Source organism: Parasteatoda tepidariorum, chromosome 1 (assembly GCF_043381705.1).
Source record: "Parasteatoda tepidariorum isolate YZ-2023 chromosome 1, CAS_Ptep_4.0, whole genome shotgun sequence".
NCBI classification, from domain to species: domain Eukaryota; kingdom Metazoa; phylum Arthropoda; class Arachnida; order Araneae; family Theridiidae; genus Parasteatoda; species Parasteatoda tepidariorum.
In genome coordinates, this window is record NC_092204.1 from 49813480 (window position 1) to 49840600 (window position 27121).

Consider the following 27121-nt stretch of genomic DNA (forward strand, 5'->3'; position numbering starts at 1 on the left):
TGTATTTCAGTATTGTAAGATTATCGGGTTTTATTTATAGTATCCAAAAACAGCAGCGTGAACACATAAATTACTCTTAAACCCTAAAAACACTAGCATTAAAAATAAATAAATTTTTGAAACTTAAATGACAAATGAAATATTTTTCTTTTTTTTTGGGGGGGGACAATATTTAGATTTTAAATATAAATAAGCTGGCACAATAAAAAAAAAACTTTATAAAAAAAATCATACAATTCAATCAATATGATTTAATGTTAACAATACTTTTTAAATATTATAGAGAAAACTCTCCTGACAATGCAATGATAATTATAAAAATTATTTTAAGGAATAAAAATTTTACATGTTCAAGATAACATATTCAGTCAGATTAAGTTTATATTTATATTATAGTAAAAGTGACAATTTTACAGCTAATGGAAAAATTCGAAATTTTTTTCTATATATGTATGTACCTTCGTGGAAGCATGTGAATTGTCCATTGTTCAATTAGGATGTATGGCAGATCAGGTACTGAATCCACATTCTGGAAAGGTGTACAGCAGCTGGGGTACAGCAAGACTTCAATTGTCATAGGGATGCTATTCTTCCACAACAAAAGCATATGCTTGAGTATCTGCTCATATTTCTGACACTATTGAAATAAAAAAATATAACTTATTGCCAATGGTTGGAAGTATAAATGTACATGACAATTATAAATTTTACATTTCTGCTACAATCTACACTTTTATTATTTTAACAAAAAGGTCTTTTTTTTCTTCTAAATTGACTGGATGCTAAAGCATGAGAGAAATCCTTCACGGCAAATTCTCCTTCACCTTCATTGGCAATTTAAGGTATAAAAAATAAGTTCGGGTAAACCTAAAGCGAGGGCAATAAGTTCAGGCAAACCTAAAGTTGTAAATGCTGAAATTTTTTTTTCAAAATATTGAAAGGCAAACAAATTATGAGAGGGTGTTAGGCTGAGAGGAAGTTCTTCTCCAATAATTTGTTACTATTAATTTGATATTTTGGAAATATTTTTTTCCCATTTGAAACTTCATCGTTTACTCTAGGTTCACCAGAATTCACTTTTCTCTTAAACTTTAGATTTCAATATACAAATGGAGATAAAACAGAATTTGCACTGAAAAGTTTTTCCTGCTGTATAGTGTTCTCTAACTCACCAGCAATAGTTTCATCACTACACTGTTGTTCTATATGAAACAATGCATGAGAAACTATTTTACTCAGAAAGCATGCAGTAAGTTATTCAACAAAAAGGCTGACATAGACTTATTTAATCTTCCCAGCTAAACTGTTCTACCAGCCATACACATGGTTCAATATGATTTATAACAAATTCAAAAAAATTTAATTTTATATTAAAATTACAAAATCCTACCTTTATTTCATAAAAAATATGGCAACAAGAAAATCAGAAAAAGCACAGGGATACCTAATTATTGATTATGAATTCTGATTATGTTCTGCCAAAGACCTAAGTAGTCTTTCCTTCTTCCAGAAATGCTTACGGTCAAGATCATAAGCCAAAATCAAAACTTAACAAGTTAACATTTTAACCCACTAATAGTTCTGCATGTAAAAAGGCATATTTTAACCTTCAGTTTTCTCCCCATTGCTAAACCGGTTTTTTTAATGTTATTTTAATGCCAAAATCAAAACTTAACAAGTTAACATTTTAACCCACTAATAGTTCTGCACGTAAAAAGGCATATTTTAACCTTCAGTTTTCTCCCATTGCTTTTTTTAATGTTATTAGATAGGAAAATAATGTATTGAAGAGAAACATCTTCCCAATTTTGCCCATTAGCTAAACTGCCAGAGGGTTAAAGTATTTTTAAAAATATCTTTATATGCTCACTGTTCGATTATACAACTTCTTTTTCCCCAAATTATTTAACGTATCTTAGCAAATTATCTTTATTTAAAAACATTAAAATATTATTAAGTACAATATAGTGTATAAATTTTAACTTCATTGAAAACAGTGCATAAAGCTTAAATCTTCAGATCAATCTGAAAATATAAATGTAAGTACCAAAAAAAATTTCAGTAACCATAAAAGCTGGCATTTCTACCAAAGCAAACGATTTAACAATAAGAATTATTGCAAATTCAAGCATTTGAGCTTCATATTAAAATCAGAAAATCCTATTTTAGTTTTCACTACAATTATGAAAAAATTTAGCAACATAAAAATTGCAGGTAATACAATAACAGTATCTGTCTCAGTATAAAATAAACATCAAGAACTTTTGTTGCCCCACAAAGCAAAGTTAATAAAATAAAAATATAATCTTCACTAACCTCAGATGAAGACTGATCACACTGGTGTCTATTTTGGCCTTGAGGATTGGCACAATGAGGGCCTTCTCCAAAACCTTTCTCAGATATACCAGGAAGTCTACCTTCAACTATTAAAGTTCCCAAAACAGTATATAAGTCACACGGATCCAAGTCCACTTCCTCCACAGCAGCATGCATTTCTGAAAAGCCATAAGTTTTTAAGAAATACAAAACATATTTAAAATCATCATTCTAACAAATCCCAAAATTAATATATTGGTTTTTATAACCAGGTAGAGAGTCATTTTAATATTTTATTTTAATTATTTATAGTTCAAATTGAAAAAATTGACCAGTCAAGCAATTCCAACTTTTATTTCATATATAAAAAACAAAGCATAGATTAATTTAGTAATTTTTTTATCTTAATTTAATTAACGGATGGTCATTAAAACATGAATAAATAAATATACATAGATATTAAATACATTTAAATAAAAGTGCTTTACTTAAATATCAATGTAACGAATATAATTTATTTTTTAAAAAAAAATTTAATTCATAAAAAATTAGCTATAAGATTTTTAAAAAAACATTCAATAAAATTTAAGAAGCTGGTGAACCTAAATTTTCTTGTAACAATAATGGTAATAAAACATCATCATTAAAAATGTACTGAAACAAATACTTCCTTCAAATTATCGTAATTAGTTTTTCAGAAAATATTTATCTTTCGTAAAAATGATAAGTCAAATTAAAAAATAAAATAAAAACATTGATCGTCACACAATTTAAAGTTAATATTAATACACAAACCATAATTCCCAATGTTACATTTTATAGGATTTATATCAGAATAACGTAAGAAACGCATTCGTATGCATATATTCGTCACACAAACAAGCAATAAACGTCATCTAGAAATTACAGTTGATACCAGAAAATGATTTTAATATCCTTCTCATCTCAAACAAAAATAAAAACAGAACGATATCAGAAAAAAAATATTATTTCATTTGTCATTGACAGATGGCAGCACAAGTTATATAACGGAAGAAACTGTTAAAAAAAATCTGTAACATCCCTCCTACAATCTATTTACTTCCGAATACAGCAACTATTTTACAACATTATTAGTATTATTACATTTTAAAACATAGAAAATATTATGTGCTAAAAAGAGCTACGATGTGTTTTTAGTACATAAGTTGACTAAGGGGCTCTAAAGTTGACTTGTTTAAGTGTTTGTATTTGGCAATAAACCCACAGTCGCATGAAACGTGAACTGTATGCAAACAAAGGGCAAATGGATTTATAACTTAGCTTTTACAAATGAAAATATTTTTATGTAATACGTATGCAAGTTTCCCAGTTCAAATTGCCAATATGTAAATGTTAACTAATTTTTTATAGAACTAAACGTCATTCGAAAAATTAAAAGTTGATACGAAATAAAATTAAAATGACATTCATACAAAATCAAAGTTGAGAGATATCTAGTTCAGAGTAATTTAATGATGACTGATTAGTAAACAAATTATTCCCGTAAAAGTTCTCTATAAATCCACAACTGGAATAATAATCAAACCAATTTCATTTTTTTCTGTAACTTTCAACATTTATATGTGCACTGTGGTCATAATTTCTTTATCAGATTTTACAGCAATGTTTAAAAAAAAAAAAATACAGATGAAATTAGTGTAGTTGACAATACATCGATAAAAAAAGGCGAATGAAAACACTACTTTTACCAAAAATATCATACTTATGCATCGAAATGCGGCACAAACAATTGACAAAATAATGAATACTCTAGTGTTTCTAAAAGCAGAAAACATATTTTACATATGGATTTCAGTAAAAATGAATTTCAGTTTAATGCTTTATTTTTCAATGTATAAATTTTGTCAAATATTATTTACTTCGGAAAATGAAATCAACTGATAAAAAAAATAAAAATAAATGTATTTTTTATAAACATTTACAAGCTAGTTCTTATGAGGTGGCATAATTGGAATTCACCTACATTCAGTTAATTATGTAATGATATTGTTTTTTCTTAACGCTATTCCAGAAGAACTTTACTGTGTGGCTGCTGCAATTTCAATGAATTACATAAAAGTAATTTGAATGTTTTATACGCACATTCATATAAAACCTACAAAAGCATTACATTAAGTTTTAATTAAGTCTACAAAAAGAAATATTCAGAGGACATTAAACTTCAAAATATTCAACTCTGTTTGTCAGATTAGATTTAACACAATATGTGCATAGGAAGTGTTTATCAAACATGGAGAAATGTTTTCGAAAATGCCAAGGACCTTTGGATAATGTAGCGGTATAGTTCGGCTCACCAGCAAGCAATACAGTTGAGGTGACGTGAAAACGGGGATTTCGTAAGCACCCCTCATATTTACGACCCGGGGTGAGAGGAAAATACCGGCAGACAAGGGGGTGGTATACGTTAAGTTCAACATAGGAAGGGAAAAAAACTTGAAAGCTGTTGCTAAGGTGGGAAATAATTTTATCAGAACCGTACGGAGCAATTGCGATTTTGATAAATTTATAATGAATTCATAAACTTGTGTATGCAGCACTATTGCACTCTGAAATACAGTTAATATCGAAAAGAATTTTCATCCTCATAGACAAATTATCATATGTACTATATGTTATGTATTTGACAATGTTTTATACTACAAACGCTAACAAATAATATTTGTTGCTAACTGCCAATCAGGTTTTATAATTTTTTTTTTTTTTCATTTAAAAAATAATTTATATGTGAAGCTAAATTTAAAAAACTCATATCAACATCAAGTCTATTATTGTCTTTAGACTCGGGCGAGGTTAAAAAATATTTGTAGCTAAAAAAATAAGTGTTTTTATAACATAACAATAAATTAGAAGCAGCTCTTAATACAGAAAACACGTCTGAGCATGATCCTTTTTATCCTTTTACAAATAATATCCTTTTTTTTTCATGAAAATAAGAGAGAGTGCAAGAAAAAAGAGAGAAGAAATTCAATAATTTACAGTGATGAAAAACTTAAACATAAAATATATAGAAATATTGTAAAAAAAATTTTAGGCTGTTAAAGTACCGAACTTTTCAAAGTGTGAAAACATGTAGAGCAGGCACATAAACATGCTACCACGTGAAACCTGTTGCTATAATATGAAAGTATCCCTCAAATCCTGTACAATGGAGGGCAAACAATTTTGATCGTTCAAATTTGCTGACAAAGGGAAGAAAGGATATGAGCAATGCTCACTAAGTCTCAAAAATTTCTTTACTTTTCCTTTTTTATCACATAAAAATTTAACAAAAACAATTAAGAAAACTATTACACTTAAACTGTGAAATTTTAAATAAAAAATACATTTAGAAGGAAAAAATAGTTGTAAAATAAATTTCTTCAATGAGTTTTGAAAGTCAAGAGAAACACATAAGATTCCTATAGAATATTCTACATAAAAATTTGCAAAATTAATTAAAATGTAATCTTAGTTTGATGCTAAGTTACACCATTTATGTTAATTTAATCTCGAAATTAGATTACATCAGTTATGGCACAAAACATGTGTTGCGACTTTCTTACATTAGCATGGGAGGGGTTTTGGGATTTGCTTATTTTCACTGACAAGGGGAGGGGGAAAACATGCTTAAGTAATATTCATACGGTCCCATTCAAGGATGTAAAAAAATTATCACATAAAAAATAAAAACAGTTTAAATAAATATGATAAGATTTAGAATATGAGATTTATATATTTATGAGATTTACAAAGAAAATAATTAAACAAAAAACGCTTGAAATTAAACTTTTTCTTTCGAAATTACCTTATTAAATACTAATCGGTTTCGACCTATAATACAAGTACTTCTTGCTTCCAGAGATTCATAAAGTTGATTTTTTTTTAACATCAAAAATTTATTTCTATTTATTGTTTAACATTAATAAAATGAAACACAACAGAACACTAAAATTATTTCACAATCGCAAGAAAAGCAATATAAATATAAACGCAATATAATAGCAATAGCAAGGTTTTGGGCAGATTAAATGGCATTGATCTTGATATCCGAACAATACATGAGAATTATATATGAAGACGATAAAAGTCTATGATCAAGGTTAGGTTTTAAATCTTGTGCAACAGAAAATAAATATCTAAAGTGTTTCCATAAAATATAGGTAATTAAATATAGATTTACCAATCTTTCGAATGAATAAAAAAAATATGAAGAAATAACTTATACATTTTATATGATTTAATTTGTTTGAAATTATAAACATATGAAATAATTTTTTTTTTAAAAATTCATTTCACGCTTAACTAAACTACTTAAAAACGTCGAAATCTTTTACTCCGTATGCAATTTACGTATGAAGACAATAATTAAAGTCTATGATCAAGGTTTGGTTTCATATTTTTTTAAAACAGTAATTAATGTAATCTTACTAATATTTCAAGGGAATAAAATAAAACTGAAGAAATAATTGAGAACCTCTAAAATTGATTAATTTTAGCAGTTAAAAAAATTTTACACTTTAAAAAAATTATTCTTAATAAGTTTTGTATTTTTTATAAACATATTTGTTTTTAGACAAAATTGTCACTTATTTGAGTTAACATAAGAAACTAAAATAAAGAATTCGTATTTGTAATGAAATATTACTTATTGCTCAGTGCAAATATTCCATCAAATCATATAAACTATTCAAGAATTGCGAAAGATTGATTTTGAAATGTCATCTCGTGTACAAACTGTTGGACGCTGCACTTTCCTTTTACATCTCGTAATATATAACAAATATTAGCCTTCGAATTTTGAACAATTTAAAGATTATTGATAATTACTTCATCAAAAAGTACCTTAATATAGTTTGTTTTATTAAAAAAAAAAAAAAGGACGAAATTGAAAATTTGTAAACGATTTTTAAAAATTCGTTCTTATTCATTCGCTTTTCTTATAAAAAAGTGTTATTTTTCTTTACTTCAAATTTTTAAAAATAAAATGTGGCAAATCAAAGAATATATGTAATAACAATGCATTTTGCAGAAATAGTTAATGGTTATTTTTAAAATGCTAACACTTTTGATGTCCCATGACTTTAAGCAATTTTAATTACTGAAATAAAAATTCAAATGTAAATTTGAATGGAGTGCAAATTGTTTAATGCTTCAGGAGATTTTATTTTTTTATTTTAACACTTTTGAACGTTGTTAACAGAGGGGATGATTTATTTTTTACTTTATGTTCCAAATAAAAAAGAGCATTGATGTTTTAAGTTTTATGGGCAAGAGACATTCTAAATGCAGTTGAAATTTAATAAGCAATAATTCGAATTTTTTATTGTTACTTTTTTTTAAAAAAAAATCTAAATGCTTCGTTACTTTGAAAATGACCCTTGTACATTGCTTAAAATAAGATTTCTCAATTTTAATACACATTTTTTTAATAAAAAACGTCAATACAGGAATATTTCCTATAATTTTAGCTTCAAGAATTATTTTTCAAAGATGCAGCAAGTAGATGAAGTAAGAAGTAGTTATTAGATTTTAATAAATAAACGTATTTAAATGTTGTTTTCTCATTACAAAATGCAACAACGTTTTTCGCCTTTTTAAAAATAAATAAATAAATGAAACAAAATAAAATAAATGGTTTGTAATGCTTAAGAAAAATATAAAAGTAAATTTGAAACTTTCAAAAATGGGCAAATGTTCATTAAATAGATGTCACAAAAAATATTACCTACAAAAAATATATTAGAATGCAAAGATGCATTTTAAAAATAAACTTTTTGTTTACTATCAAACCAAAACTGTTTATCACTAATTTAAAACAGTTAAGCTTCAATTTATTTACAATTAAAACTTATTAAAATATAGTTTTGGTGCAAAAAAAGCATTTCTTGTTTTAAAGATTTTAAATATTATAGTAGTTTTACCTCATAAAGGAATTGATTAAAATATTGGTGAGAAAAAAATTGCTTGCATAAGAACTAAATTAGCAGCTATGATAATTTCATAATGGCTCCCAAGAATAAACAGCACATTTTTTTATCAAAAAAAATTTTTTTTTTAATTTTAGCATCAAACTTTTTTATTTATTTTTAAAAGAAAGGATTAAACCAGAGTTCTTAAAAGTCAAGTGTATTATAGATTCTTGATTTTATTTTTTTTTTTAAAAAGACCATAAATTTTTTCTTAATTAGATTTTTCAGTTTCACCTTCTGAACCTTAGGTCTTCTCATTCTTGCCAAACAACTTTTAAAAGGAAAGTTTTCAAATATACAATACTTTTTTTTTTCTTCTTTCCTTTCTCTAACTGGATGTAAAAATCATTTAGCGCTCTAAAGAATAAAAGCAAGAAAGCAAAACATTCATTCTGACCACCCTATTCTGTCAAAGAACGTTTTTTATGGTAGAACATCTTCTCATATATTTCTTTTGATAGCATGCAACTACTACTAAACTCAGAAAATGAGTCATCAACCAAAAGGGAAAAAGTGCAAATTAAGTTTCCGAATTACGTGACGAATAAATCGACCAAATTTATATTTTATCACCACTATTTACAAAAATTAGCAATTTACTGACTAAAAATTAAACCCCAGAAGCGAATAAAGAATTTTTTTAAATTAAATACTAAATTTGAAAAGATATTTCATGCTAGGTTATTACGTATTTAAATAAAAAATCAAATGTTAAATCTCATGTCTGAATTATATTTTTGCTCTGCTCCCCTAATAAGTACTACAAATATATGTTTTCCTTTAAATACTTTTAACTATATTTAAATTTAGTTGATTAAAGACACTTTAACTAAAGCAGCACTGTGTGCTGCGGCAGGCTCGATTAACTATTTAAAGTTTAACTCCATTCACATTAAAATTTAAAACACTTTTAACAGCTCGTCTATTTCTGTGACTTAGTTTCAGTTGCTTGTATGTTTTATTTAAATATTTTATTAAAATGACAGCATACTGAATAAAATACGCCTTTAATTTTAGAATATTTTTAATTTATATTTAATCGTTTAAAAGCTGTTAAAAGCGAGATAAAAAAAATCCAACTTCGCGAAATAGAAATTTAATTTTTTTAAAACAAATAATACAAATAGATCAATTGTTTATAAAAACGAATGTGACAATATTTGCTATTTTAAAAAAAATCTGTATTTGCTATTTTAAAATTTAATTACCACTTGGAGATCATTAATTATTTGCTTTGAAAAACGTTACTTGCAATTCAATAAGGGCAAAATGTGACGTACCTTTTCTATTTTAGAGATCAAATAGAGACTTACGTTAAAACAATTTCCTTCTTTAAAATAATAAATTAACTAACACAGATAAATAAATAATTTGCACCGTATATTTCGGTGATGGAAAATGAAATCATTAAAACAATTATCATATCATATGACAAATACAATTTCAACAGACCGGTTGAATTCGTTAAAATTTAAAAAGGTATTAATTAATGAATGAGAAAAAAAAGAACCAAATAGTACGCATTTTTTATTCGTTATATAGCTGTAACGGAAAAAATAGTCAGGCTATTGTACTGATAAAAAGAAAAACATTTTCTGATCAAGTGTATACCGAATTTAAAGAGGTTTTTTTCACGTTAAAATAAATAGGAAAAAAAAAATAACTCCTATAATATTTTGACAGGCTATGGTATGTAAAACCAGTCTATGTCATAGACGATCAAATTTTGAAATCAGACATAGGCTGATTAAAATCGGAAAATTTTTCGGTCACAATTATTTAATTATCATAATAAAAACGAGAGTTATTTTTTCTTTTCAAAAAATTTCACATTACAATATTGGATGGAGATTTTAAATGTGCTAACCATGCTGATGCGTCAATGTTTAAAAATGTATTCGTTACGCCACATTAATTTTGTGACTAACGTAATTTTTAATTGACAATTGGTAAAAATAACACCATATTCATTTCATGCGTAATTCAGCTAAATATACATAAAAAGAAAGCCATTGTAACTTGCCTAGGCACTGCTATAGTTACAGTGAGGCCAATTTGGGTAAAATTTGGTGGGTGAGGGCAAAGTATTCTTAAATAACATTCTTTTTTACCCTACTGATAAAAAAAAGACTGTATTAAATTCAAGGCCATGAATTCTGCATTGTTGACTAACCTATACTTTATTCCGCCAATGCCACGTGATCTACCTTCTTTTTTATTTATATTTCATTTTATTCCAATATGATTCATACGTAAACACTTAATTCTAACAATAGAGAATTTTAAATCAATGCAATATATCTGCAAGCACAAATTAAGGTTTTATTTTTAAATGAAATGAAATTTTAAGACACTTTAAAAGATATTTATCAATTATCACAACTATTTTCAATTCAAAACTAGACTTAAAGAATAATTTACGAGAAAACTAAACAATAGAAACTAGGAGTAAAATAATTAGAAAAATAACAATAGCCATTGCAATTACTTGGCCTATTTTTAAATTTTTTATTCAAGTGATAAATAATAAATAAAATTTTAAAACGAATGAAATCAAATATACATGCATTTTTTTTAGTTATTTAATGCTTGTTTATACCGTAATTGCTTATCATTACTTTAATTGCTTATCATCAAACCAGCAATTGCTTATCATTCATTATTGCTTGTTTCTTTCCTGAAACGTTCATATTTTCCACAAAACACGGAATATTTTGTTTTCAAAATATATAATTATTATAACTTTGTGTACGGACAATTCACTAATATGTTAATCATAACAAAATACATGATTGCCTAGATTTAAAAAATTATCATCAGTATTTGAAGAAAGAAATAATAATCCAAGGGATACAGATAGAAGAACTCAATACGACGAAATAAATAAGAAATAATTTTACTCTCTGACGAGAATTATAACAATTCAAATAGGGAACTGTTTTCGTCGCTCTCTATTAAGTTATTTTTGTTTTTAAAAATTTCAGTATAAACGCTAATATTTATTAATCAACTTTAGAGAATCATCATCATTCAATACAATCTTACAGTAATAGTTATTTTCGAAAATTCTAAGAAAGAAATGTGCACTCTTCAAAGAAAACAAGTCACGTTAAGATAATCAATACTACCAGTCAAAAGTATTTTTCGACAAAACAAAAATTCAGCCAAAAAAGAAACAATAAATTATGCCAATGACTAAATAGAACTGATTTCTTTACCAATTCAATGCGTGATTTATGAGCGAATCGAAAGAACAAACGAACGACAATTCTATTAACAATGGTGCAATGAAACCACATTTTTCTTCTTTTTTTTTGTCACAGCACAAAACAACCAATAGCGCAAAAAAGTAAACATATGAAAAACAATACGCGTTTCATAATGATAACAAGCAATGAGTTGATTCTTTGGAGCTCAAATTATTTTAATTTTTTAATCGTTTTCATTTCTAAATTTGTAGAGATAAACAAAATACGTCATTTGAGCAAAATTTTCATGCGATTTATTAAAAAAAATTTATTCAAAAATTTCATGAAAATACACAAGCATTAATAATTATAATTAATAAGCATAATTAATCAAGCGCAAGAATTTTTATTTCGTTTAATTTTGCTTTCAATAAACGTAATCGGTAATCTTTTTACACAGCAACTTTGACAAGTTACTACTACTACCTACTCGATTTCCATAGAATTAGGAAACAATAGAATGGCCGCTAAAATGTCTTAAAAACGATTAAAGTAACTTACAGAATATCTCATAATTTTTCTCCACCAGAGCCAACATATTTGAACTGTCATCGCGAGAGAAATTCTTTAAAAATACTGCGATAAGTTAATTTCTAAATAATGTTTTTCAATATTGTATGAATGGGTATCAATATTGTATGATAACACAAAGTTCACTAGGTTTAGATTCCAATTTAAATTGTTCATAAAATTTTTGTGCCTAAAGATGTCAGAGAATTACTTCATATAGAAAGCCATGAATTTAAAATAATAATCAAAGTTAGAAAACGTAATAATAGCAGAGAATACTAAAAAAGAATGAGAAATATGTGTTTATTGCAGGCTTATACCTTTAAATGAAGGATAAAAAAGCACATTGGTACTATTCGGTTAGATCACAGCAAATATGTTTTTCTGACACAAAATGAAAATCCTTACTAAATAAATAAAATAAAATTAATTGAATTAACTTGCACCAGGCTAAACGAAAAGTTCCGAAATATTTTACAGGTAAACAATAGCTTTTGCTTTTAAGTTTCTATTAATTTTCTGCTGATGACAGCCAAAGAAACTTGGATCTTATGAGAAAACGTGATTACACCATGTGATCTTTTTGTCCAATGAGAATGCACGGAGCAGTCATCATTTTCATCAGATTTTTAAGTACAGAGATATGTATTTTTGTTGTTTCCTGGAAAGGGATATTTAAGCTTTTATAGGGAAGGAGACCTGCCCACTCTGGGATGGGCACTCCGTTTCATCGTTCTCTCAAGTAAAAATTGCAGCATTTATAAGATAAGAAAATTAAACTATTTTTTAATTAATTCTTTTTGTAGTGCGTTTTTAAAAATAGAAAACCTTAAAATACGTGTACATAATACGTAATATGAAAAGACGGAAAATGAAGTGTCACGTTTCATTTTTCGTGCTGACCTTAGGCAGGAAAGGACAATATAGGATGATGCCCGCAGCTGCCAACATTGAATTACTATCCATGACCATTGTGAAATTAAATTTACTTCATGAAAAAAAGGATTTCTTTAAATAATAATAGCGTGAAATGCATATCCAGCTAAATTGCCCAAGACGCACTCTATTATACTGAAAATAATGAATAGTGTATACGTCATAGTGTAAATTATTATTATTATTATTATTACTGAGAGCATATTGTATTGCGAATCAAGGATAGAAGGGACAGAAAAAGAGTTCCGTTTTCATTTGAAAGAAAAGGCTTTTTTGTAAACATGGTTTGAATTTTTATTCCGTTTAAAAATTTTCTTGAAAAACAATTTATAGCTTTTGAATTAAAATGAAAACTAAGACAGTTTAGAGGACACAAATGCACAAAAAAAAAATCTTATTTAAAAATTCTAAAATACGAAAACAGATATAAATTTTTTTAAACCTATATTCTAGAGTAGCTAACGGTTCCCAATTTGTTTGATTTGTTTCGGCTACGGAACGCGGAATGATCGATCTTCTTTTAACGGAGCCTCGAGACAAGAAATTACATTAGCAACTGTGGAAAATATTAATCAACTAAAAACTATTATTTATTTTAAAAAATGTTTAATAAATTAAAAAAGAGTTAATTATTTTGAACATATTTAATGAATGAATTTTTTTCATAGTATAGTTTTAACATTACTAGTCTTAAAATTGGGTTTAATATTAAGACAGTTGAGTTTACATGCCTAAAATGGTCATCTACGCTAAACGTTAATCTAGTCAAGTTCATAATTTGATTTTATTATATGTATAAACTGATAATCAATGAGTTGAAATGCGATTTCCTTTTAAATAAAAATGAAAAATGACGAAAGTAAACCTTGAAAATAGTTATCAGATCAATATTAAACAACTAAAGAATAAATTAATTAATTAAAAATTTTATGACAGGCTTTTGTAACTGATAATGTCATAACTCTCGGAACCCCTGTGACCTTACAACGGAACCCTAGGGAACCGCTGTCCAAGAGGAAGTGCAACTGATAGGATCCCATAAAATCACATGTCTTGTTTCATGCTTTACTTTTATTCACTGTTGAAATAAAAGATAATTCACGGAAACAGCAGAAGGAAAAACTAATTTTTTCCCACTTAGCTAAAATATTATAGAGTCAAAATTGTATAACTATATAAAAATTATTAACCACTCTCATAAAATATTTGCTGCTGTCTGTAGCTCGGTCTTGAATAAGTGTCAACCGTATTAAGTATTAAAAGTTATCAATTCAAAACTAGACTTAANTTAAGTATTAAAAGTTATCAATTTTACTTACCAAAAAAAAAAAATAATAATTCTTTGTGAAAGAAAATAGAATGTGTCACTAAAGAAAATTGATACTCGACGGTCTTAGCTTATCGAATGAAAAGAACAGTTAATAACGTAAGCAAATGCTACGTTTCAACAACCAATCAGGATAGAGATACCCACACTACGTCACTTGCAGGTATCCCATTTTCAATCCTCTCTTAAGGGTAAGTTATTATGTAAATTACGTGTTAGATAAGGTTTTTCAAGTAGATATCGGTAAACCAACAAAATTAATTTCACACAAATATTATTTTCATGATAAATTTTTAACTTCTTTTTAACCTAAAAACTAAAATTTATTTTATGTTAATCTTTCAAAAAAGTTTTAAAATTTATGTTTCTGATCCAAAGAAAGAAAATTGGAATTCTAAGCCTAAATATTGTACAATATAATTATTCCAAAAAAAATGGTAAATGTCTGACTACAGTGACATTTCTTTTTGGGGGCTTAAAATTGTGAATTTCGGAAAGAAAAAAAAAGCTTTTCGCGATACGCCCTTATGATTGATCGTGATGTGGAATCACGAAAAATAGCAAACGCTTAATGAAAAAGTTACTTAAATAAACTGTTAATACACACACTATTCTTCAAAAGTAACTTCAACTTCTATTGGTTCATTAACATTGAAGTAAATAACCCTTTCGCGTGTCACCAAACATAGTTCCATGAAATCATAAGCAGGCAGTATCATTCTCAGTTACTCTGCTTCATAAATATGGAATGACCAGTCAGTAATTTGGATTTAAAGAGTCCAATGATTTTTCTTTATTTGCTTTTTTTTTTTTCTTTTTTCCTTCACTCGATTTTGAATGGTTCAGTGACCGAGACGCACACTACATAAAGGTTATTTTTTTCAAACCACCTTTCATTCTGTCATCGACTTAAATTCGGAATAAATTATGTTCTTTTTTCTTCTTTTGCTGTCTTTCTTTTAAGAGAGAGTGAATGAGAAAGATTGCATTTAGTTGAATATAAGTAGTAATACCGTGCCTTTTATAATTTAAAAATGTTTCAATAAACATTTTTTAAACTGTTCTTCAATCGTAAAGCTATAATTTTGGCATTAAATTAATACAAATAATTCATTCGACTAAATAAATATTTTATGTATGTATGACAAATGCTTTTATATGGCAAACGGATTTAAAAGTATGATTTCTTAAATACAAGAAAACTCAGCTAGCATTTATAAAAAAAAAATTATCATCCGTTTTGATAACATTAGCTATGATAACATTATTTTAATTAACATTGAATGACATTTTAATGAACATTGAATGATAACATCATTTTAATTAACACTGAATGATAACATTAATTATTTTTTCATAAAGTTTTTGATATTAAATTAATAAAAATGATTCACTCTACTAAATGAATATTTCCTGTATGTATGACAAAAAAAATGTTTTTGTCTTGCAAACAGATTTAAAGTTATCGTTAGTAATTACAATAATTTTTTCTCTAAAGAAATGATAATTAGCTTTGATAACATTAGCTATGATAACATTTTTTCTTGCTTCATAAGTTTTAATTCCAGAATTAATTTAATAAAAAGTATTCATTAAACTGTATAAATATGCATACATGCATGACAGAGCATAATGCTTTTGTATGACGGACTACTTTAAAATTATTGTCCCCTAAAGTGCAGAAAAAATTCTTCTATGATAATTTCAATAACAAAACTGATTACATAAGCTTTAAAATTTAGGACAACATATAATACGCTGGAATAATTCGTAGCCCAAATGAAATTCTCGATAAGCCATGCTTCATTCCACAATAATGCTTCAATTAAAATGAGAAATAGAATACAATTTTTCGAGAGAAAAATTTCATGTGGACGATTTTTTGGGATCATTTTAGAGTTTCAAACTTTAAATATTTGTTGTCTTACAAAATAAGGCATATCAAAACAATTTTTAGTGAAAATAATTTAGGGCAATTAAACTGTGAATGGTGCTTTTTACATAATTTCCTCACATTAACATTTATTATAGATTAACATTACTTATGGATTTCTAATACGTGAATGCAGGAAACAAAGAACTCAAAGAAAAAAAAAGTAAAAATCATTTTTGAAATAAAAATTGCATATCCGATATGAAATTCCGCACAAAGAAGATAATTAAATGAGTTTTAATTACGAATTAGCACTGTGAAAGCAAAATGAAATATTTGATTTATTGATAATTGTACTTTCCTGCAATAATCCCTATTAAAACTGTTCAAACTATCAAGGTTTATAAATCTATAAAAATAGGCGTATTATATTACATAAAATTTAACGACCAAAATAATAACGCTATTTTAGTAATACTACAAAACTGCTTTTTAAGTGTTTTGATATGATATTAAATGTAACATTGTTTTTTTTTTTCATATTTCATTTTCAAAATTAAGCCTCTAGTAAATCAAAACATTTAAGATTTAGAAACGCATGAATTTTTATACAAAAAAAATAATAATAAATCATAATTGATAAATGAAATTCAAAAATGCAATAGATTTTCTACCATTAAAATAAAGCATTAAAGATTGCAGAACTAGTGCGTTTTTATTTATTGAAAAACAATAACTGTAAACACCAAATTTTAAAATACGATAGATTTTCTAACAATTCATTCAATATTTTAGAAATGCACGCAATAAAATATAAATCGTAATTAATGGTATGTTATGCAAAAATGTAATCACTAATAAAACTTTTTGTACACAATAGATTTTCTATTATTTAAACTTAAATATTAGAGATTTTAAAAACATATGAACTTGTATCAAAAAGCCCAAAATATCCATTAAAAAAATAGTAATAATAAATACAAAACATTAAAAAAATATTTAAAGATACAATACAATAGCAAAATCTATTCATTTTGAGTATAAAGTGATAAAAATTAAACGAACGCTCAGTTTTATCCGTATCTAAAACTGTTTAATATTCTGGGTAATGAAAATGCATTAGTTGGAATGTACGGCACATCTTTGCAAAATGCTATTCTTCCGTGGACGATTTCATTTATATAAAAGAATATATACGCTTATTTCCATAAACTTCTGATAAAGGAAGTAAGGAAACTATTTACGAGGTAAGACAAATGCTTTGAGATACTTTAACTTTAAAAAAAAAAGTATTTATTGAGGAAAAAATGTTCATGGAAAAATTATCAAATGATAAAAAAAGGGATTCAGACATTGAAGTGTTTTGGAATCGAAATGTTAGAAGGAAAACTCGTAAAAATTATAGAAATAAACCTAAGTAGTCTCAACTTGTACTTATTAAACAGTTAAACTATCTTTCCATTTCGACAAGAGAGGAATACGTAATAAGGTTAGGAATACGTAATAAGGTTATTTTTTTAACGAGATTTATATTACACTAAGACAACTGATAGTTGTTTTAATATTTTAGTTATGTGTATTTATGAATTTGATCATCTCAAATACACACTTTTCATATTTTTATCGAAATAAAAAATGGATATCGTGAATATCCTGTCTGACAAATATTATTGACAGTGATATTACAATCACTATCGACTACGATAAATATCAAATATGATGAACATGTAAAACGATAATATCGCAAGTATTATAGATAACGAATTATTAAATACCATATTATTGCGAACACCGATAAATTTCGTTTGTATATTTTATTCATTATAATTTCGTTGAAGATTGCATTAAATATTATTTTGTTTCCTTTGGATATCGAATAATTTCCGTACTTTCATACGTTTCGTGAAATTTATCTTCAATTCTGCGTGCAACTTATCTTCAACTATGCATCAATTGATCAATTAGTTGCGAATAGCAACTAAAGAGAATTAAAAAGAATTCTTTATCATTTACAATCAGAAAAAACACTTATAAAGTTAAGTGATCTAGTTCAGCCTGTAATTTAAACACTTCTATGATAATTTTCCCTTTTCATTGATTTCGGACAATTTCTGCGCAGATTTCGCATATTTTTAGCCTCAGTCTTCTTTGTTTGAGAAAAATTCCGCGCTTTTAAAAAATGTTGTGTAAAAAGGGACTAATATGTTGAACAACTTTTACTACTTAAATCTTACTTTATGCACTGATCATGCTCTTGCTTGAACTCTCTTTTAGATACGGCTACTTTTAAGGCATGTTTTACAGAATAAACTTTTCTGAAATTCCTATGAGCTTCAACAATAAGTATGTTTCGGGCAACTATTTAATGTGCTTAATAAATTGAATTAGATTTTTCTCGAAATTAAAGGTATGGCTCAGCACTGACGCTAAGGTCTAATTGAAAATCCGTTTATTTTCGATTTTATAATAAGTTTTTAAATAATAAAAAGAGCAAAAATTATTTCAGGTCTTCACTATTTCGACGTTAAATCATAAGAAAGAATTCTACAAAGATGGAGAAAAGAAAAAGAATCTAAAATTTGATGGTAGTGATAATATATTCTTAAATAGAAATTAAGGATCAGAAGCCTTCCTATATTTTAATATTAGCAGGTAACAGATTTAATACAATCGATTGGGTATTTCGTAGTTTTCTATTCGCCATTCCTTAAAAAGATATCGGAATAAATGCCAGATAAAAACAGAAAGCATACGAATGAATAGCAATTAAAAGCATAAAAATAAATAACAATTTAATTGGAATGTAATGTTTTATAACACAAGAGAAGGGAGAAGTTATACTGCTCCAAATGTTCTAACAACATAGTGCACACAAGATAACGAGGAAAAAGAGACGTAGTGATTTTGAATTCGAAACTAGTACATGGGTAGTTATACAAAAACAAATAAAATCGAAAAACAAAATAAAAGGGAAAAGATCATTATCAGGGTGCCTTGGGTTCGAGAACCACGGAGAGGAATTATTCACACAGAAATAAAGAGCAAAGAATAAATCAAATATCTTTAAAAAAATCTGATACTGAAACAAAAAACAATAATACAATAGTGTTCAAAAACGCAAATATTACTTCCCGGAAGACACCACAGTGTGTTTGAGGAGTAAAATTCATTTTCAATATTTAAGAGCTCGATTTTGTAAACATATTCAGCAATTTTTATTCAAATACCAAAAGGTTGATATATATTTTTATACTACTTCCAGATAAGTCTCTACGTTCACTGAATGCTCGGGTGTAAATTTATTGTCCATCGGAATTGAGTCCATAGAACGGAAATATGATTTAATACCAGGCCAAATCGTTCACCGGAGAGAAGTACGTAATCTGAGAAACGAGAGATGAACGACTTCCTTCAAAACATTATCTACAATCTAACTTAGGATGAAAAACGGAGAATTCCATCACGCGTAATTTTGGAAAACGGACTGGCAACAGTTCAGTTTTCAGTAGAAAACTCTTGATTCTAACGTCACTTGTCACTCATTATGATTTGTAGGATCTAGCTTTCCTTATTTCTGAGAATGAATGGTGAAAATGTCGGGAGAGATATCAAAATACTTTCACTGGGGAAGAAATTTAAAGTAATTAAAATTAAGGATCCATCATTTCGCGAGCATTACTAAGAATCCAACTGACTGAATAATTTACAGGGTGACAAGAAATAAGTTGGCCACGCATAACGTTTATTTTAATGCTTGGTAATATATCACAAACTAATCTTCAAATAACATGAAAAACATCACTCCCTGTGTTATATTTTCAAATTTGTCCACCTTTGATCCAAATGCAAAGATGTAAACATGTTACAAAATGTTTAGCTCTGCACTGCAGTTCACCCATTGAAAATTTGTCTAATTCTTGCACAAAAAGTTAAGAGCTGTCAAAGTTTTCTGAGTTTTTAAACAAACCCTTGTCTGCAAAATGAACTACAACAAAAAATTCCACTAAGGTGGCCATTTTTGTCCAGCGAGATGTCAGAAAATGTGCCTCGCACCTTTATTAAGTGCCCATAAAACTAGCCATTAGCTATAGCAAATCCTGTTGGAATGACCATTTTTGGTTTCCAAATAACTTTAGTGATAAACGAAGCATAAAATTTTCCAAAATGATTTCGCGATATTTTGATAAAAAATATTTGGTTTTAAATTTTGTCAAAGTAATTTTGAAACAATAAAATTTAAAAAAATTTAATAAACGTAAGAATTTTTAAATGAAGATGCTCAAAATCTAATTCAAATAATCCAAACAACTTTAGATATATGTATATATGAATATTCTCATATTTTTTTCAGAATAGTTTCACTTCTTTATTTTTTTTAACAAATCTAAAAGGTTAAAAAAAAAATCTTAAAGAAACACTTATAGTGCGTCAAGACAATCAATACTTTCATTAACTGGGAACAAATAACATATAATGATACACCTGTTTCGAAAAACTACAATTATAAGTGAAACTTGTAGGAAAATACAGCACAGCTAGTAATAGAAAAGGTCATTGTTTGAAAACCAGTTGTGGTAGTGTAGTTTTGAAAAGTAAAAAAATCACAGAACCAAGGGAGATAATAGGGGCATTATAGCAGGGTGAATGAAAATTAAGAAACGAAATGTAGTTATGCAACTGACGTTTTTATTATTATTACTATAGTTGTTGTTATTATTTAAAAAGGAGATATGCTAAAAAAAGAAAGAATACATAAGAATAGGGGGGAAAATAACTGTCTTTTATTTTCATAAATTCGATCTCATCTACAGGAGAAAAAAGAAAAAGTACATAAAAATAATAAGAAGAAAAAATGTCTTATTTTCATACATTCGATCTCAACTACAGGAGAAAGAGCACAAGACTTTCATTATTGGAAGAAAATAATAGAGAATTCAATCATTCAATTCGAACTAATTAAATAAATAAAATCCTTTGACATGCAAGCTTCTCTAACAATTTATTTTGTTGAAATAAATTAGTACAACACAAGACATCTATATCAGCCGCTAATTGAAAAAGCCGGCTTTTTGCCAATGTATCCGGAATTTTTAACAGTGCGCTTTTCAAAGTCTTCGGTATTTTCTAATCTGCCTCATTTTTTTTAGGCTTAATACGATCAACCAATGTACCTTGAGGCTACTTAAGAATTTCTCAATCAGTCTCAACTTGCTTAGGCTCGCTACTATAAGCCATTAATAAAGCTATTTTAAGCCTTATTATTCTTGAGTTTATTGCAAACTGCCTACAATAAAACAGGTTAAGGTACTGGACTCTCTTTTTTAAGCCAATTTTGGCGAAAATATTTTTTTGTTCTTTTTATATAAAACAAAACTATGGACTTTTCCCTTTAAAAAACCGTTTAAGTTTTGTTTCTACACCAAATAGGATAAAATTGACAATAATTATTTAAAAAAAAACATCGATATTAGTTATTAAATTGATAACTGTATCCTTTTTGTCCTTTTTCACAAAAAGAATTTTTTGGTTATTTTCCATCATTCCTCAAAATATTTTAGTTCAAAGAACTAGAAATTCTGCATGAATGTTTCCTGTACATGTCTAGGAACAATAGATTCAGAACTACTTTATAGATTTCGTGGATTTTATATTTTACAGCTAAAATAAAAATAACTGTAGTTTTTTAAGAAATTTTTTTTCTTTATATTTTTATGTCTTCTTACCACAATTATTTCATGTATAATACACACAAAAATCTATATGAAAAATTTTTATCTCAAAATTTCGTTGGTATAATTAAGCAATGAACAAAATTCTTTTGATAAACTTAAAGGGATGTAGGCTCACAGCCAATAAGCCTAAAATGTGTTGGACTGATTAAAAGATAGTGGAAACAAAACCATTTAGCCTGGTGCCTTTGCTAAATGACTGCAGCTGTCTGCTGAGCGCCGGATTATTCATTTAACGACATCTAAATCCATTATTTGATAATATCCGGGAAGTCATATCTTAATTCCAATTTTCGTTAAAATAATTTGGAGTCACATTATTCGAACTGATACAGCGAGAAGCAAAACTTGAGCAAGTTCAATTAGGTTAACTGTACGAAAACAGCATTTTCCTTCATAGAATTCACAGCTTTAAATAGATATAGAGAATTGCATTCTGAATTAGTAGAAATTAGCGATCAAAGCTTTCAGAAACGGAACTATTTGTGTGCAATGAAAATGGGTTGCATATACCAAACGGTTTTCAATAGATATTCGATATTAAAGGTTTCTGAAATGGTTCAATTTGTGGTCATAAAGATGAGGCCCACCCTTAAACGGTTTTAAAGGCATTTGTGATCAAAGGATACAGAAATGGCATTTTTTGTGTCCAATGAAAATAATTTGTATCCAGAGCGGTTTTCAGTAGAAATTCACGATCAAAGCTTGAAGAATTAATACTACTTGTGTTCAATAAAAACGAGTTGCATCGATGGTGGTTTTGTAATGGAAATGGGCCGTTTAAATTGTAAGAAAGCATATTTTTGGCAATTACTCTCTCTTCCCCTAAGCAAAAAAAAAGCAAATCATAAAGAAAGGGGGGACAAAGAGTTTGACATAACACATTTAGGTTATTATAAAAACATTTAAAATTTTATATCATTGTTATAAAAAGCCCGTCGGGCTTCCAAGGTAAGCCCGACGGCAAGGGGATTCTATCCCATGAGCTTACTACCACTGAGGATATTATAAGACAGCACTGTGGTCGATGCAAGCCGGAAGAAGTTTTCGTATCAATCAGCCACTGCTGAGGTTCGAACCAGGGACACCCCACAGGGAGGCTTCTGAGCCAGCCCGGTTCGACAAGGGGGTAAGGTAAAGTGTGACACATTGTGACAAAGAGGAAGAGTGGGGGTCAAAAACATAGTAATAATGGAGGAACAAAAATAAGACGGTCTCTTCAAATGTGTTGCACAGGTCACACATAATTGCAACATGGTGCATACACCTCCCATCTGTTATCAAAAGTAACTTTTAATAGCATTCTTTCAAAACATCGAAACATTTAAAAAAAATCTGGATGAAAAAAAAACATTTTGATGTTAATTAGTACTTTGATTCAACAAAAATATAAAACATAACGCATCTTTTTCGATCATAATAATTAAACCACTTCAGAATTTCGACATTCACACAGTTGGTTCCTTCACACAGAGAGATCGAAACAGAAGGTTGGTTCATTTTCGAAAACCAGTGCGGAAGAAAACACCTTGACGGTTCCACGATGACGTAGAATCCCCCTTTGGAGTCCTCTCTTGCGTCAAGCTATTGAAGGATCGATAGGGAGAGAACGGCTGTTACGGCCCTTAGAGCCGTGAAGGTTATCTCCCCCCCCCCTGGAATCCTCATTTATTACAGTACTTTTCTTAAGCAAGTAACATTTGTGTGATGTAACTTCAGATGACAGATGACCTCATTTTCAATAAGCTGTACAAATTTACTTTTACCTTCAAATGATATCTTTCTTTAAATAAATGCTTCGCCCATATAATTAATTCTATGCTCTTTGTTATGTTAGTTATCTTGTATTGTACTTATGATAGTGATTTCATAACAATGATGAATATCACTTTTAAATTATTTTAGAGAGTTCTAGTTCTTGCTAACAAGTTGTGGTCTGACAGCACAGAGGTTAATTCAAATAATGCTTCTTTTTTTCCCATTTGTTTATCCACGCTAAAGAAAATGCTATGAAAATCGGACGAATGCAATTAAACCAGTCGATTCTGCATACATTTTGTAATTAAAAAAAATAATAAAGCGAGCTTAAAAAGATGATTTTACGGATAAAACTCGGACCAGATGTTCAACGAGAGAAAAAAAATCTGATTAAATTTGATTTAGAGATGTAAACTTTGGATATTAGAATTAAAAGTTAGAATAAATGTTACTTACTTATTTTGTCTTTTTCTTTGAATTTGTAAATAAGTTTTATTCTTTGATTAAATTAAAAGTTGTGTCAGAACTCATTTTGTAATAAAAATAATAAGGTAAGTATAACAGAAAAGAATGTAAAGGGTAAAGCTCGGTTCAGATGCATAGTGTGTAAAAAAAGGCCTTTATTTTATTACCATTATTTTGACGTAGTACTACAAACAGAGATAATGTAACGAAGAGAGTTGAATCTCATTCTGTAATAAAAATTATATTACAAGCACAATACCAAATACTAATCTAAAAAGATTAGCTCGGTCCCGATATATATTGAAATATCTCGATTTCTTTTGATCTAGTTAGTTATTACATAGTTTCACGCAATATCATTTAATCTTAACCATTCAAAGACAAGATTTAAAACATGCTGAATAGTTAGTGCTAATCAAATAGGGCGTTAACTTTGCACAAAACCACGTGAAAAAACATGTATAATTATCACTTAAAATGATGCATATTTTATTAAATAAGTGAAACGTCATTTGATGGATTCTAATTTTTGAACCTCAAAATTTTCGAATTTTTGATTAATTTTTACAATAAAAAGAATAAATATACAGTGAAACCTCTCAGGAGTTAACACGGTAAAATGATATTTAATGGAGGTTGATCGTTCTTACCCCTCTTAGGGGTTACCTCCAACGACTTCAAAACGTTATAAAAGGTACAAGATTTTAATTTCAGTCAGGGTCATTTTCTTGGTGTGGAGATGCAATTTGTGTTGGTTTCATGAAAACCAGATCGATGAATAAACTAAAGCGTCAATAAAATTTATCGTTACTGATATAATTGTGTGTAAAAACGAAATTTCCAATTATGACTGATAGAACTACTATTTTTAAATAAATAAATAATTATGTTTTTTAAAAAAAATAAGAAGAGGTTTGACTGTTTGAGATGCTTAGTTTTTTCTAAAAAATAACTTTTTTCTAATTTACAAACTTTCATCTCACAAAATTAATCATTGATAGTTGTAGATGTCTTTCAGAGATCGCCAAAAAAAGCGCTCTAAATAAGAGCCTCACACAAATATTTTGAATACAATTTAATCTATTTACACCGAAGAGCCATTACATTATAACCACCCTCCATCTATAACAATGGACTCGCTCAGGTTTTCATGGTTTCTCGCCCAGGAACAATGTTTCATTGGGCACATTAGGACCCATAATCCTCATAGAACAATCCCTGACGTCTGTACGAGTAAGCTACTTGAACATACTTGCAGACCAGGTTCACCCATTCATGGGAACAGTTTTTCCTGCGGGGGATGGTGTTTACCAACAGGATAATGCACCATGTCATAAGGGTCGAATCGTCGAGGAANTTAACACGTTTATAAATGCAATTCTAATGTAAACGTTTGAAAATTGAACAGTGGTTGCATCTTCAATCCCAAGATATACATGAAACGAAAAGGAAAGAAGCGTAAAAAAATAGTAGCTCAGAAATGAATGAAGTTAGTAAATATTCTATAGTTAGTTCTATATTAGTATTGAATTGTATTTATAAACGTGTTAAAAATTCCTTTTTAACACGTTTATAAATGCAATTCTAATGTAAACGTTTGAAAATTGAACAGTGGTTGCATCTTCAATCCCAAGATATACATGAAACGAAAAGGAAAGAAGCGTAAAAAAATAGTAGCTCAGAAATGAATGAAGTTAGTAAATATTCTATAGTTAGTTCTATATTAGTATTGAATTGTATTTATAAACGTGTTAAAAATTCCTTTTTAACACGTTTATAAATGCAATTCTAATGTAAACGTTTGAAAATTGAACAGTGGTTGCATCTTCAATCCCAAGATATACATGAAACGAAAAGGAAAGAAGCGTAAAAAAATAGTAGCTCAGAAATGAATGAAGTTAGTAAATATTCTATAGTTAGTTCTATATTAGTATTGAATTGTATTTATAAACGTGTTAAAAATTCCTTTTTAACACGTTTATAAATGCAATTCTAATGTAAACGTTTGAAAATTGAACAGTGGTTGCATCTTCAATCCCAAGATATACATGAAACGAAAAGGAAAGAAGCGTAAAAAAATAGTAGCTCAGAAATGAATGAAGTTAGTAAATATTCTATAGTTAGTTCTATATTAGTATTGAATTGTATTTATAAACGTGTTAAAAATTCCTTTTTAACACGTTTATAAATGCAATTCTAATGTAAACGTTTGAAAATTGAACAGTGGTTGCATCTTCAATCCCAAGATATACATGAAACGAAAAGGAAAGAAGCGTAAAAAAATAGTAGCTCAGAAATGAATGAAGTTAGTAAATATTCTATAGTTAGTTCTATATTAGTATTGAATTGTATTTATAAACGTGTTAAAAATTCCTTTTTAACACGTTTATAAATGCAATTCTAATGTAAACGTTTGAAAATTGAACAGTGGTTGCATCTTCAATCCCAAGATATACATGAAACGAAAAGGAAAGAAGCGTAAAAAAATAGTAGCTCAGAAATGAATGAAGTTAGTAAATATTCTATAGTTAGTTCTATATTAGTATTGAATTGTATTTATAAACGTGTTAAAAATTCCTTTTTAACACGTTTATAAATGCAATTCTAATGTAAACGTTTGAAAATTGAACAGTGGTTGCATCTTCAATCCCAAGATATACATGAAACGAAAAGGAAAGAAGCGTAAAAAAATAGTAGCTCAGAAATGAATGAAGTTAGTAAATATTCTATAGTTAGTTCTATATTAGTATTGAATTGTATTTATAAACGTGTTAAAAATTCCTTTTTAACACGTTTATAAATGCAATTCTAATGTAAACGTTTGAAAATTGAACAGTGGTTGCATCTTCAATCCCAAGATATACATGAAACGAAAAGGAAAGAAGCGTAAAAAAATAGTAGCTCAGAAATGAATGAAGTTAGTAAATATTCTATAGTTAGTTCTATATTAGTATTGAATTGTATTTATA

The 27121-nt window shown here is 27.8% G+C and overlaps 1 protein-coding gene across 6 annotated transcripts in view; it reads right to left on the reverse strand.

Annotated features, from left to right (window-relative positions):
* LOC107438735 (atos homolog protein A) overlaps positions 1 to 27121 on the reverse strand; it is a 104030-nt gene that overhangs the window by 15621 nt on the left and 61288 nt on the right. For 5 of the 6 annotated variants that reach the window (XM_016051081.3, XM_016051082.3, XM_016051083.3 and 2 more), the window contains 2 exons: positions 2317 to 2495; positions 459 to 637 (listed from right to left, as the gene is read on the reverse strand). In XM_016051081.3, the coding sequence (XP_015906567.2) occupies positions 459 to 637; positions 2317 to 2495 (358 nt within the window). Of the gene's footprint in view, positions 1 to 458; positions 638 to 2316; positions 2496 to 3111; positions 3280 to 27121 lie in introns of those variants that run through there. The other variant, XM_016051080.3, reaches the window with a different exon arrangement.